Below are 12,258 nucleotides of genomic sequence, written 5' to 3' on the forward strand. Positions count from 1 at the left end.
GAGCTGAGAGTCACCTGAAAGTAGTGAGGAGACGAATTACATTAAATGGGCGCTCTGGCGATATCAACAATACGCCGCTTGCTCCACCCACCATGCCAGTAAGTAACCTTATGATTGTTATTTTCCTACCGTTGCACCAACTGTGTCTAAATGTTTGCAGGAAGTTTATACCGCCATAAAGATTACGTGTGTTTCTTTTTACCACTGATGAACCTGAATCATTCAGTGTGACTACCAGTTCCTCCAACTCGTACCACAGAGATGGATGTTGTTTGTGGCAAGGTGGGGGATGAAAGGGGGCTTGATACCCCACTCTGAGTGAGTCACAGCACAGGGGTGGAAAACTAGGTGGGCTAGTTGCAGAACCAAGCCAACCAGTGGAAGTTTTGACTTATTTTCAGTTATTTTTATTTTTTAAATTATGGACTTCTTTGAAATGGGGTCCCTGACAGCTGCAGCAGACAATTATTTTAATTGTCAACTGATCCTTTGATTCAGTTTATTAAAATGTCAGAAAGTGGTGACGAAGACTCAAGATGACATCCTCAAATGTCATGTTTCGTCCACAACTCTAACCGATTATTACCGAAATGACTAATCGATACACTGATCGATCGTTGCAGCCGTGTCTGTGTCTTTATTTAACATTATTCTGGAGGGATAAATGTAGCGGTGTGATTTAAAATTGTGTCAGGAAGCAACACAGCATGTTTTGATGTTTGTAAAATGTAAACAGGTGCAGGATTAGATTGTAGCTCAGAGGTAAAAAAAAAAAAATAGATAAATAAAAATCTGCTGTAATTAGGACAACGAAATATGCAGCGTTCGTCTAATACATACCCGAGCGGCAGGTTTTTACACACACAAGTGGGAAGGCTCAGTAGTGCGCGGGTGTGCTGGGGCACATATTTTTAATCAGACAGTGTGTTTTATTTGCTGTGTAGGCAGGATATATAAGTGATTTCATTTTTTTGTTATCGGTGACGGCAATGGAAGCTCACATCTATTCCTATTTGTGCAGCAGAGTTCCCCAGGATATGCATACATCTTGTTTGCCATTTATTTATCTGCCACGATCTCTTTGGAGGGAATGAGCTGAGTCACATTCTGATCAACACAAAGTGCTTTATCAGATCTGAGTCGGGCAGGAATGTGGTACTCGCGTGCAAGAAATGCTGTTTTCATGTTATGTTTCCAGTCATCACCGGTGCCAAGTACAGGTTATCTGAACTAACCTTCACACACCTGAAACAATTTTGAGTTTCAATGTCAAAGATGCCTATGTATTGTGTTTCAGAGAAGCCTGCTCAAGTTAGCATGTTCACCAGCTCTCCCCGCCCCGTCCTGCCTTGCAAAACCACTTTGTACCAACAAGAGGAAATTCACGAGCTCTCTTAGGTTTCCTTTGTTCAGTCCCAGTCTGGTGTTGAGCCCAGTTGACCCGTGGTGATTTCCCGATCACAGTCCAGGCCTACTCCTGTCAGCTAATGGGCTGCTAGAGTAGCTGCACGGGGAACTCCGCTTACTAGCTATGAGTATAGTGAGCAACAGTTAGTTGCTACTCTGGGGACAGGCTGCCCCCCTGTATTTCTGGAGCTACCTTTGAGAGCATGTTGCCCCTTTAAAAGGCAAGGCAGGTTCATTTGTATGTCACAAATTTCATACACCAAGGCGATTTAAAGTGCTTTAGTGTAACATATCAAAGTTTCTGGAGCTTCAAATCTCACTTCTTTAGGCCGAAATCTTCACTGCAGCCGCTTAGCCAACAGTGTTACAGCGCACCCCGTCTGCAGTGGGCACGCAAGCTCGAACCACCTTTAAACTTGTAGCTCAGCAGCTACAGTGAAGATTTCCACTTCAGAATTGGTGTAAAAGATGTCTTTTTAAATCGATTTGTGACCCTGGGGCTCCCACAGACTTTGATCACCCAGGACGAGCTGTATCGAGCCATATTAATATATTTTTTAAAACAAGTCCCCATCTACTTCAGTTGTTTAGGAGAATGATGCAACGCTGTTTTGCTGTGAGGCTCCAGAAATGTTTTGTGGACTGTGAAACTTCACCTGATTTCTATCGGCATGAGGGGCGATGAGATAATAACGGAATTTTTATTTTTGGGTGAACTATTCCTTTAAAAACATAAAAAGAAAAAAAAAAACAGCAAGTGCAGATTGAAAGATTCGAAATGAGTTAAAGGTTCACACTGAGTATTTAAGGTTCGCACCGAGTTTTCACAGTTCAAGTCAAAGGTTATGCAGAACACAGTTGAACTTTGATTTGAAGGTGGTGAGAGTTGGTGCAAGTTTAACTTTGCTCATTTATTTTTTTTGCATTTATGAAGCTAATCAAAACTGGCTGGTCTTGATGCAAGAAATTACTCACACTGGCAGGATAAAGCGATTATCTCGACAGATTTCAAGTTAGATGTCATGGTTTCACATCTCGTCCATCTTGTTGTGAACAGTCTAATCTCCCACCGACGGTGCCGGTATGAGTAAATTTCAGGTCAAGGCTGAGGAGTTTATAAAAAATTGGTTAGACATTTGAGATAAGCTGCCTGTTATCAGATTTAACTAAATCCTAAAGCAACCTACGCAATCTCAATCTCTCTTTTAACCACATCACTCTTTATCCATCTGCGCCTTTGTAGAGGCTTGGCGATGCAAACACCCCATAAGAGATTACTCCTCATAACTTTAATGCCAGCCTCTCAGTGAGCTACGTTGTGGGATTCAGATCAGTTTTCGAGCTAACGAGTCGAGACAAAGTCGGCTCGTTGCCATGGGTAAAAACACAGAAGCATGTAGCGTCCTTGTTTACGGTTCTGGAAATAGAGTTGCTCCGTCAGTGCGGCCCCTGAGAGAGTCATGACACATCTTGCGTGAAATGGAGTGATTTTATGCACTTCAATTACGCACTGTGACTTACACTCTAAAAATATAAACCCTGTAAGCCTCTCAATTAGCCGGCCTGATTTGCGAGGCAGCGTCAGCGCTGCAGAGCTCGTTCAGTTTGAGGGAGAGATGAAGATCCGTGTGGATTTGTGATGCACTTCATACAATATACAATATTAAAGAAAGCCTTTGATTAACTTGATCATTAAAAAGCGATTACAGTGTTTGTAAAGTAAGTTGTAAGACATTAACATTCTATCACCGCTGTAGTCTTCTGTGATGATAATGATTATGATAATCTCATGATTTTTTCCCCTTCCTCCCTCCTCCAGGGTGAATTTGGCTCTGGCCTACACAGAGTTAACGGAGGAGCTGGGACGCCTGCAAGCGCTGAGCTCCAAGCAGACGGAGATCCTGAGGAAAGCCTCGCAGGAGCAGGCCAGTCCAGGTTAGCATCTGCAGAACACGTGTGGAGTGAAAACTGTGGAAATCTGACAACCCTGATTACAAAAAAAAGTACAGACACTGAACTGAAACGTAATAAAAACAGAATGCAGTCATTTGCAAATGAACAGTGGTACTGACTACAGTTCCTGAGCACATGTAATAAGTGTTGTAAAAAGTACACAACAGTCATATCGTGTTAAATTATTACTTTAGTAAAAGTGAAAGTTACACTTGTACTTGAGTAAAAGTCTTAAAGTATCTGATTATCAAAAGTAATTTTCTGGCAATAAATGTACTTAAGTATCAAAAGTAAAAGTAAAAGTAAATTATATATACATTTAACATATATTTAGAAACTGCATACGACATATCAACCGATTATCAGATCAGATATTCAGCATTTTCATGATTATCAGTGTTTATTTTTATACGATTGCCAATAGACTAAATAACAATGTTCTACTTTAGCTCTGATGCATCATGTAATCTCAAAGGTAACTAGTTATCAAATACGAAAAATTGAAATACTCATAACAAAAGATCAAAATTCTGGGTCACAGTCCCTCGATGCTCGAGAACTTCCTCAAGCGTCGCATTAAGTCCCTTTATATTACTGAAAGTTGTACAACATGATAAAAACACTTGATTACACGACAGCCCCACCTTCAAAATGCTACATAAATGAAAGTGAGCGAGATCACCGGACGGTAGTTAGTGTAATCGAACTATTACTAAATATGCTTATCATGTTTTCTGTGTCAAACTTTGAATTTTTTTAAATAATTAATGTCTGTATCTGTAGCTCTCAAATTAATGTAGTTAAGTAAAAATTGTATCTCAAATTTGTACTTAAGTACTGTATTTTAGTATACGTCTTCAGTGTCTTCTGTAACTAAGTATATTCTCTGAAGTACTGTACTCAGTACAATTTTGAGTGACTACTGGACATTTTTTTATTAATTATTTTATAGACAATCAGATTTTAAATAACACTAATATTCAAATAATCTGAAAAATGCAGAATATTGGAACTAATAATCAACTCCTAGCATACGGTATATACATACAGTACATGTTAATATATTTATAACATTGTGATTACTTCTGATACTTATGTACATTTAATATCAGGTACTTTAAGACTCAAGTACTATTTTTATGGGTGAGCATCACTTTTACCAAAGTAATATTTTATTAGGATATCTTTACTTTTACTTTAATGACTTTTGGATACTTTTACAACACTGCAACTGAGATACTTGCTTAAAATGTCAGTTGAACACCAACTGTACACATAAAGAAACTTTTTTTAGATGCTGGTACAAAAACACAAAATACAAACAATAACATACATTACTGTAGGTCTTTGAATTTTCGCGGCTGCCATTCTGAAGGCATAAAAAAAACCCTGGTTGTGATTTGTTGCTTCAGTTTTCTCACTGAAAAGTGGAGTAGATTACAACAGACAAGTGCTAAAGAGTAGCAACACCTTTCTCTTCCTGCACACACGTACTCACACACAGTTAATGTCTCATGGCTGTGTATCTACTACTGCCTACCACAAACCAAAAGACACCACATGCCTTAACTGAACTGAACTGTAGGTATTACAAACTGGAAAATAATGTTTATGATAAACGGTGCGTTATTACGCAGCAAACGGTAGGAAAAATGCCGACACCGCCAAACGTTGCTGTTCCCCTGAGGTCATGTTGTGTCACATAAATCTAGAAAATGTGAGTTGAATGGCTCTTTTGTTTAATTAGTTACAGGATCGTTAAAGTGATATGATTGCCTCGTGGCCCTCTTTAACAGCAAAACAAAGACTTTTTGTGAATCGTTGAAATAAACAGCGGAGTGGGAATTTGTGCAGAGCCATAAACGCTCTCCTGGGTGTTGCACTGTAAGAGTAAGCGTGAATTGTATAGTCCCATCCGACAGTTTCCTCCTCATTCGGTGGCTCAGAAAGTGCACCAGAGCACAAACACCCCCTCCCTTTTAACACCTCAACCAACCGGCCATAAATGATGTTTCCTCTTTGAAATGGGAAGTGTAGCTGAAGTGGTGACTACACAGGGGCGACTGACTCATCGAAGAGCCATGTGATTACACGAAACAGTACGACTGTACCTGTGCAGATCAAAATCTTTTTATGAGAACGCTGAGGAACATGATGTGCTTTTCTATTAACTGATTATCCTGGTACAGCGTTAGTGGCAAAGTTTTATTTTGTAAAGAAACTGCATGAAATGTCTGTTTTAGTATCAAAGTGTTGTTTATACGCGACAAAACCAAAAGTGTGTGCACTGTGGGTAGGATGATATATTTTTTAGCGTGGAGTGGAAATACAAGAAAAGAAAACTGAGCATACTCTACAATATGAAAAGATATGTACCTATAAGATAATACGATATAACAACTGTGCAAATTTAATGATTAAAATTATGTGAAATTCAAAAAGAGAGGGCCTCCCACAAACTGTTGCCCCAAAGCTGCAACACTAAGTACCATTGTGGACTGTGGCATCAAGATTTCCCTTAACTGGAAGTCTCACCCAAAACTGCACAAACATATATGCACACAGTTGCCAAACTTTTTTAAAATTGTTGTGTTGTTTGTGTTGTTTCCTCAGTCCAGCGTCACTCTCCCATCCACCACCAGCGCCACTCTCCGGTATCTCAGCGCCACTCGCCCATCTCACAGCGCCACTCTCCGGTCCCTCCTCCACCGCACCACTCCCCAATCCAGCAGAGACGCTCCCCAGTGCTGCAGCGCCTCTCCCCAGACATGCACCGCCGCTCGCCCCTGCTGGACGTCAACGACGGACCGGCCTCTTACTCCTGCCGGCCTCCCAGCCAGCACCTGAGGGCCAGCTTCCAGGGCCGCCGCAGTTACTCCGAGGTCGCCGACCCCTCAGCTTACCAGTGCCCGCCACGCTTCTCCCTGGACCCTGTCTCCACCCTGCCCAAGCCCCGGCCCTACATAGAGGGCTACACCAAACAGCAGGCCCATAATGTGGGCTCCTCTCACGGTGGACTGCAGCACAGAGGCTCCCCGTCTCCCCATCAGGGTGGTGCAGGAGGGGATGGTGAGAGCTCCATGCGCCACTCGAGAGAGATGCCATTCCCACTGTCTGAGGTGGCTCACCTCCACTTTGAGCCCCCTCCTCCTTCCACACCGGCCCCCCAGCCCCCACAGTCCTCTGAGGACGAAGAGGAGTGGACCTGCCCACATCCCATCAGCCCGCCGCGGACGCTGGGCGTGCTCTCTTCTGCGGTGCCCAGTGGCGTGATGAGAGGCCCGGCGTCCTGCTCAGCCTTCCCCATCCCTCAGAGGTCCAACACCCTCAGCTGCCACCCGCAGCCGGGCTACATGTCGGCAGAGCATGCTCAATCCTGGCCTTCAATCAATGTGAGTAAAAACTTGTGTTTTCTCTGTAAAAGAGTTTGTACACGTTTGAGTGATTTTGAAAATGAAAAGTTACAGTGTCACAATGTCTGCACTGTAATGAGCTGGTTCACGGAAAATAACTTGTATTTGACCCCAAGACTCTTTCCACTGAGTGCAGCTTTTTCACAACAGTACCAACGCGACTTCCTTTCCTTCTGAAAGTGAGATGAGAAGTTTGATATCAGTCTGATTTGTTTGCAGAGCCAGCTAGCCTGTAAGAAAAGTAAAGCATCAACTATTGTGGTTTTAGAGTGAGTTATTAAGTGCTGGGACTATTTTCTGCCTGTACACACACCAAAATAAAAGCCTGTACTCGCTGACCAAATCTGGCTCTCCACACTGAAGCCAGAGTTGGTCAAGAAATAACTCGATAACTAGAGGTGTTGCTACAGATGTATTTTTAGACTTGTGACAGAGCCAAGCTCACTGTTCCCTTGAGCTTTCATTCTATGAGCTAAGTTAGACTGTCCCTGCAAAAAGCTTTAGCATCAGTCGTGTTAGAAAATGCATTGTATTGCTAACTGTGGTCCACTGGTAGTCCACAAAGTTTGTTTCTTTAAACCACACTGATAAAGATTCCTCATCAGCTTGATAAAGTTATTTCTTTTTAACCCAAACCAGCACATTTCCCCTATTTCAACAGTATCGCAGGGCGCTGACAAATGATTTTGTCTTGCTTAAATGTGTCACTCCAGGGGGAAATTTCACAGGAAATACTTTATACCTTTGTGCTTAAAGCAACATTATGCAAGAGTTGGTATTTTTTCCGGTGTGGCTAGAGTTTCTAACGTTACTGACGTAAATATGAACAGGTGTCCACAATCTTTTGTCATGATTACATTACTTTCTTGGTGGGTTGCTTCCATACCCACCAAGAAATCTATATCATTTTTCAAGTTAATGGTGCGTTTTATTTGGTCGCCTGTCGCTATAACTTCTGGGAGAGAGTGAGGAAGGAATTTGGTGAACAAGACTAAATATTATGTGAATAAAACTTAAAACCCCGTGAATTTTTGTGCCTGAGTCACACAGATAGATTTTCATCATCATAGAAATGACACACTGTGCTTTAAAGGTGAAATAGTTACATAATGTTACTGTACTTTAACACACTGACAAGAATCTGATACCAATCTTCTCATCCCACTCTTGCAAAGAAGGGCGATTAAGGACATTTCCCAAGATGTTGAGCTATTATTCAAATTAACTTTTCCACTTGGATTTACTACCAGTCGGGGTATTTCATGGCTTAACCCTGTTGTGTAAGTGTGAAGTGAGCTCTCAGCTAGTAGTGATGCAATTCTTGTTTGCCTCCCACAGGATGACTAATACAATCCAGTGGAGTGAGTAAGTTGAGGAACTCATGTGATTTATCCTGAAGTCTAAATATGTGTACGTGTGTTGCTCTGCAGCTCTGGATGGAGACCGAGGAGAGCGACATGCGGAGCTGCCCTCTCTGCCAGCTGATATTCCCCGTCGGTTACCCTGACGATGCCCTCATCAAGCACATTGACTCCCACCTGGAGAACAGCAAGATCTGATCGCCATGGCACCCAGCCACCCGCACACATCTGCGCTCTCCTCTTATAGATTACGTAAGAGATTGGCAGACCCGGCCGAACAGAAAAGTCATGGGTAGAATCACAGGCGAAGACCAGTTAGCTACGTGCGATAATCTGTAGGTAGGGATGCAAAATGGGCACAGTCGCGAACGTCCTTTTCCTTAAAGACGGCTCTGCCTGTATAATCACCGGCTCTGGTTGCTGCTGTTTTGTTATGAGTCTTGTTGTGTGGTTTCAGACAGTTTCAGGTGTCGTGTTTGTTTTTCGCTTCACAGTGTAGTACACTTTGATTCAGCAAAGTAAGCCAAAGACGAGGTACGAGAGGCAGGTTGGAGGGTTCAGGGGCTCTGCATGTCGGAAAGTTAGTCACAGTGTTCAGCAGTGAACGATCAGGGAGATCTGAGGCGTCTTTTTTTAAAAAACAGATCACCACTTAGCTTTAAACACTGTACACCTGCTTGGACATTTTCTATCTCACACACACACAATACAGTATTTTTTGCAGAAGATTCTGTGCAGTAAGTGCCAAGGACAGTGATCTGGTAGAAGCTGGTTTATTGAAACGATCCGACAGAAGTCACGTAGGACGGCGACGAACAGTCGTCGAGGTGAGGATTTAACGACACTGTGAAGGAATTCTGACTTGATATGTCGATCAGGGTTTGACGCCAGTTCACTTTCAATTCTCTGAAAACGAGGAAGATCGTTTCCACGGCAGTTTAGAAAGTATAAAACATTCCAGTCTCACATTTCATCTACTGACAAAGCCGGGGAACATGAATGTGAAAGTACATTTGGATCGAGATTATGTTGATGCCCTGCAGGGCGGGGCGCTGATGTGTCTTCTCTACGAGCGGAGAGGGAAATTTTTTGTCAGAATATACCTTTATGCTTGCGGCCTGTTCAAAAAATAAATAAAAAATCTAAATATCTTAGCACTTTAAGTTAGCATAGCCTATACGACGTATCCGTTTTCAGTCCCCATATATATTTTCCATGTATAATTTACTATTTATATTGTCGATCTGTAAGGCAAAAAAATATGAAGATATATTTTTGCAGATGTAAACGCACCACGCGTCCAAACGCGCGTCGGTGTCTCTCCCATGTGCTTGCACACTGCTGTATATACGAGGAGTCGAAGATCAATTTCCGCCACACGGGATACTTTTCTGTACAAAAGACTGTTCAGTTGTCACCTGGGATTCTCACTGGTCTTCCTAAAGATCTGACCTTCAAAAACAGTTTGATGTCACGACTGCCCAGACCACCCAACAAAAAACCACCACCACCACAACAACAACGAAAAAAAAAAGGACACGCACAGAGCTGGCTGCATGAGATCAAGACTTCTGACCCGCTTTGGTGGCCGGCTTTTTGGTGTACTGTATTTCTATCTCGGAGAATCAGCAAAGTTATTTCTGCAGGGTTTCAGCACTGACGATACTTCTTCTTTTGATACATGGGTTTTAGTTTTTAATCACGAGTGGAATCTCAACTCGAGATCCGCTTGTGGGACTTGAACTTTTTTTTCTTTTTTGTTTTTGAGGAAAAAAAAAACAAAAAACACAAAGTTACACTGATGTCAGCTTATCTGAGGCTTTCAGTTACATGTGCAGTTTCTAATGTGGGGAAGTCCCCGCTCACCCACCCCATACATTAAAACTAGTTTTGAAGTTACGGAGGAGATGAAGTGTGGTAGATAAAGAGCGGATAGGACGGAGACTGTGGTGGCAGGATGATGGAGGACACAGGTTTCAGGTCCTTGCATCAGATCACGTCCACCCACCTGAAGTACTCTTGAGCAAACACTGAATCTCTACCAGCTCTGGAGGCTTTGTTCCAGGCTTTTTCTATGAAGGTTTAAAGAAAAGAGAATTTTTCAAAGGGGGTCAAGGAAAATCCCATTAAAGGATAACTCTGGTTTAATAACACTTGGACCTCATTTTAGAAGGTTTGGACGCTGGTTCTGTTGGTTATAAAACACTGTACTCACCTAGTTAATTGCTAAAAATCTGGGAACATAGCAACATTGCTAACATGCTAGCAAGCTGGGCTAGCACTAGTAAGCAACAATAGCTTTTGTTTGCTTCTTCCTGGCATTTTTTTCCGCCATTGTCACCATTTTGTTCAGTAAAACGTTATTGAAGCGGGTAAATAAAGCTGTACGAGCCGTTAGCAAGCTCGTTAGCTCATCAGATTAGCAACAGTTTATTTATAAGATCATTGTATCATGGACTCCTTTTTCTTAATTACTCTTTTCAAGATTAAATGTGTCTAAAAATATCATTAGCAAAGTTAAATGATTGAAAAAAAACCTTTAATTTACACAAAACTGATGGTACCTTAGATTTATTGTGCAATCACATGAGCAAGTTTACTTCATACTCTAAATTACAGCGCAGCACCTATCTATAACAGTGAACTAGTCAGCTAACTACATATTTTTGAAACCTATGGGCCAGCTTTCTGTGTTATTATCCGAAGTAATGGATTGTAACTTACTGAGCAAGAGACTCTGACACACCCTCCACCTCAGAAACCAACAGAGCAAGTGCAGAGTGCAGAGTACATTCATGAGCTCTGCTTGTTGGAGACCTCTGCTACTGTTTAGTTTAAGTCATTTTAGAGGCTGTAAGGAAAGTTAAACCAGGGTTAATGGTATAAAGACCACCTCCACTAACATCAGAAGAAATGATTGCACTTTTCTGACATAAAACCATGCAGAGGCATTACTTTATACAGCAGCTTTGAGGAATGAGGCTTGTAACTAAATTTATTTAAGCTAATCAGTTGATCATGCGTTAGGATTTGTTTGACTCAGCTCAGTGGGTGATTGACCAACTGATCCGAAAAAGCATGTTGCGATGTCGGATAAGGAGCTTCGTCTGCCATGTTTCATCCAACAGAGCCGACATATCAGTTAGCGTATGATTAGATAGGTGTTATGTCGTTTGTTTGCACAGTGAGATCATGATAAGAGAGTTTATTTAAAGAAGGGCCTCGCTTCTTCTTGTGGCTGAAATCAAAAAAAAAAAAGTACCTAACACCTCCACATTCTAGTTCCTGGGGAAACCCTGAAAACTGTTCAGAAATTCACAAGAAAAGGGGAGAAGTTCAGAGTAATCACAACCCTATAAAGCAGATTAAATATCTTTCCAATTTCCTACCCCCTCTTGGTGATTACAGTGTTCTTGTAACCGATAGAAACCCAGTTGAAATAAACTGGAATGATCCTTTAAAGGAAATACATCCTGAGGTGTACAATAAAGGCAGCACGGAGAAACTTGACCATTAAATCGAAGAGGGCTTTAATGACTCCCAATTATTCTATACTGTATGTATGTTCCTATATCACTCTGTGTAAAAAAAAGTATTTAAAGTTGTGTACAGACAGGTATTTTGCAAGTGTGTAAGGCTAATGCAACATGTACTCTATTACTCAACAACTTCAAATTGGAGTGTCTGTAAATCAGTATATATAATCCTAGCCACCACCACCACCACACTAAATATGAATTATACGCGAGTTATATACAAGTACTACCCTACACCTTTCCTCTTTTACTCACTACGTAGTGGTATGTCCTCTAGTCAACGACAGTAATATCCAACTCCGAGTAACAAATCTGTCAGTTTGAGGCTGTGGGATGTGTGACAGCGAGCACTTTCAAGCTTTGTCACATCGAATGATCTCAACACAAGTACACTAAGAAAAATCAAAAATGAATGTTTGCCTGAAGGTTTCAGTTGTTATAAAGTGAATATAAAGTCTCTGATGCATATTTTTCTAGTCACGCTGTGATGAAAGAAAGAAGCACAACGATCATAATGTGCGTAGTTGTCCGTTCTTCACTGATGATGATGTGATGTTGCATCAGAAAAATTGAAAACCACACGAGGTT

The 12,258-nt window shown here is 41.6% G+C and overlaps 1 protein-coding gene across 3 annotated transcripts in view; it reads left to right on the top strand.

The window, feature by feature from the left end:
- tbkbp1 (TBK1 binding protein 1) overlaps positions 1 to 11,359 on the top strand; it is a 78,958-nt gene extending 67,599 nt beyond the window's left edge. For all 3 annotated transcript variants that reach the window (XM_084342822.1, XM_084342823.1, XM_084342821.1), the window contains 3 exons: positions 3,227 to 3,342; positions 5,974 to 6,752; positions 8,204 to 11,359. In XM_084342822.1, coding sequence (XP_084198948.1) covers positions 3,227 to 3,342; positions 5,974 to 6,752; positions 8,204 to 8,332 — 1,024 coding nt within the window. In that variant the 3' untranslated portion in view covers positions 8,333 to 11,359. The remainder of the gene's footprint in view (positions 1 to 3,226; positions 3,343 to 5,973; positions 6,753 to 8,203) is intronic.
- The last annotated feature ends 899 nt before the right edge of the window (positions 11,360 to 12,258 follow it).

This window comes from Pagrus pagrus (assembly GCF_965226575.1).
Source record: "Pagrus pagrus genome assembly, chromosome: 21".
Lineage (NCBI taxonomy): Eukaryota > Metazoa > Chordata > Actinopteri > Spariformes > Sparidae > Pagrus > Pagrus pagrus.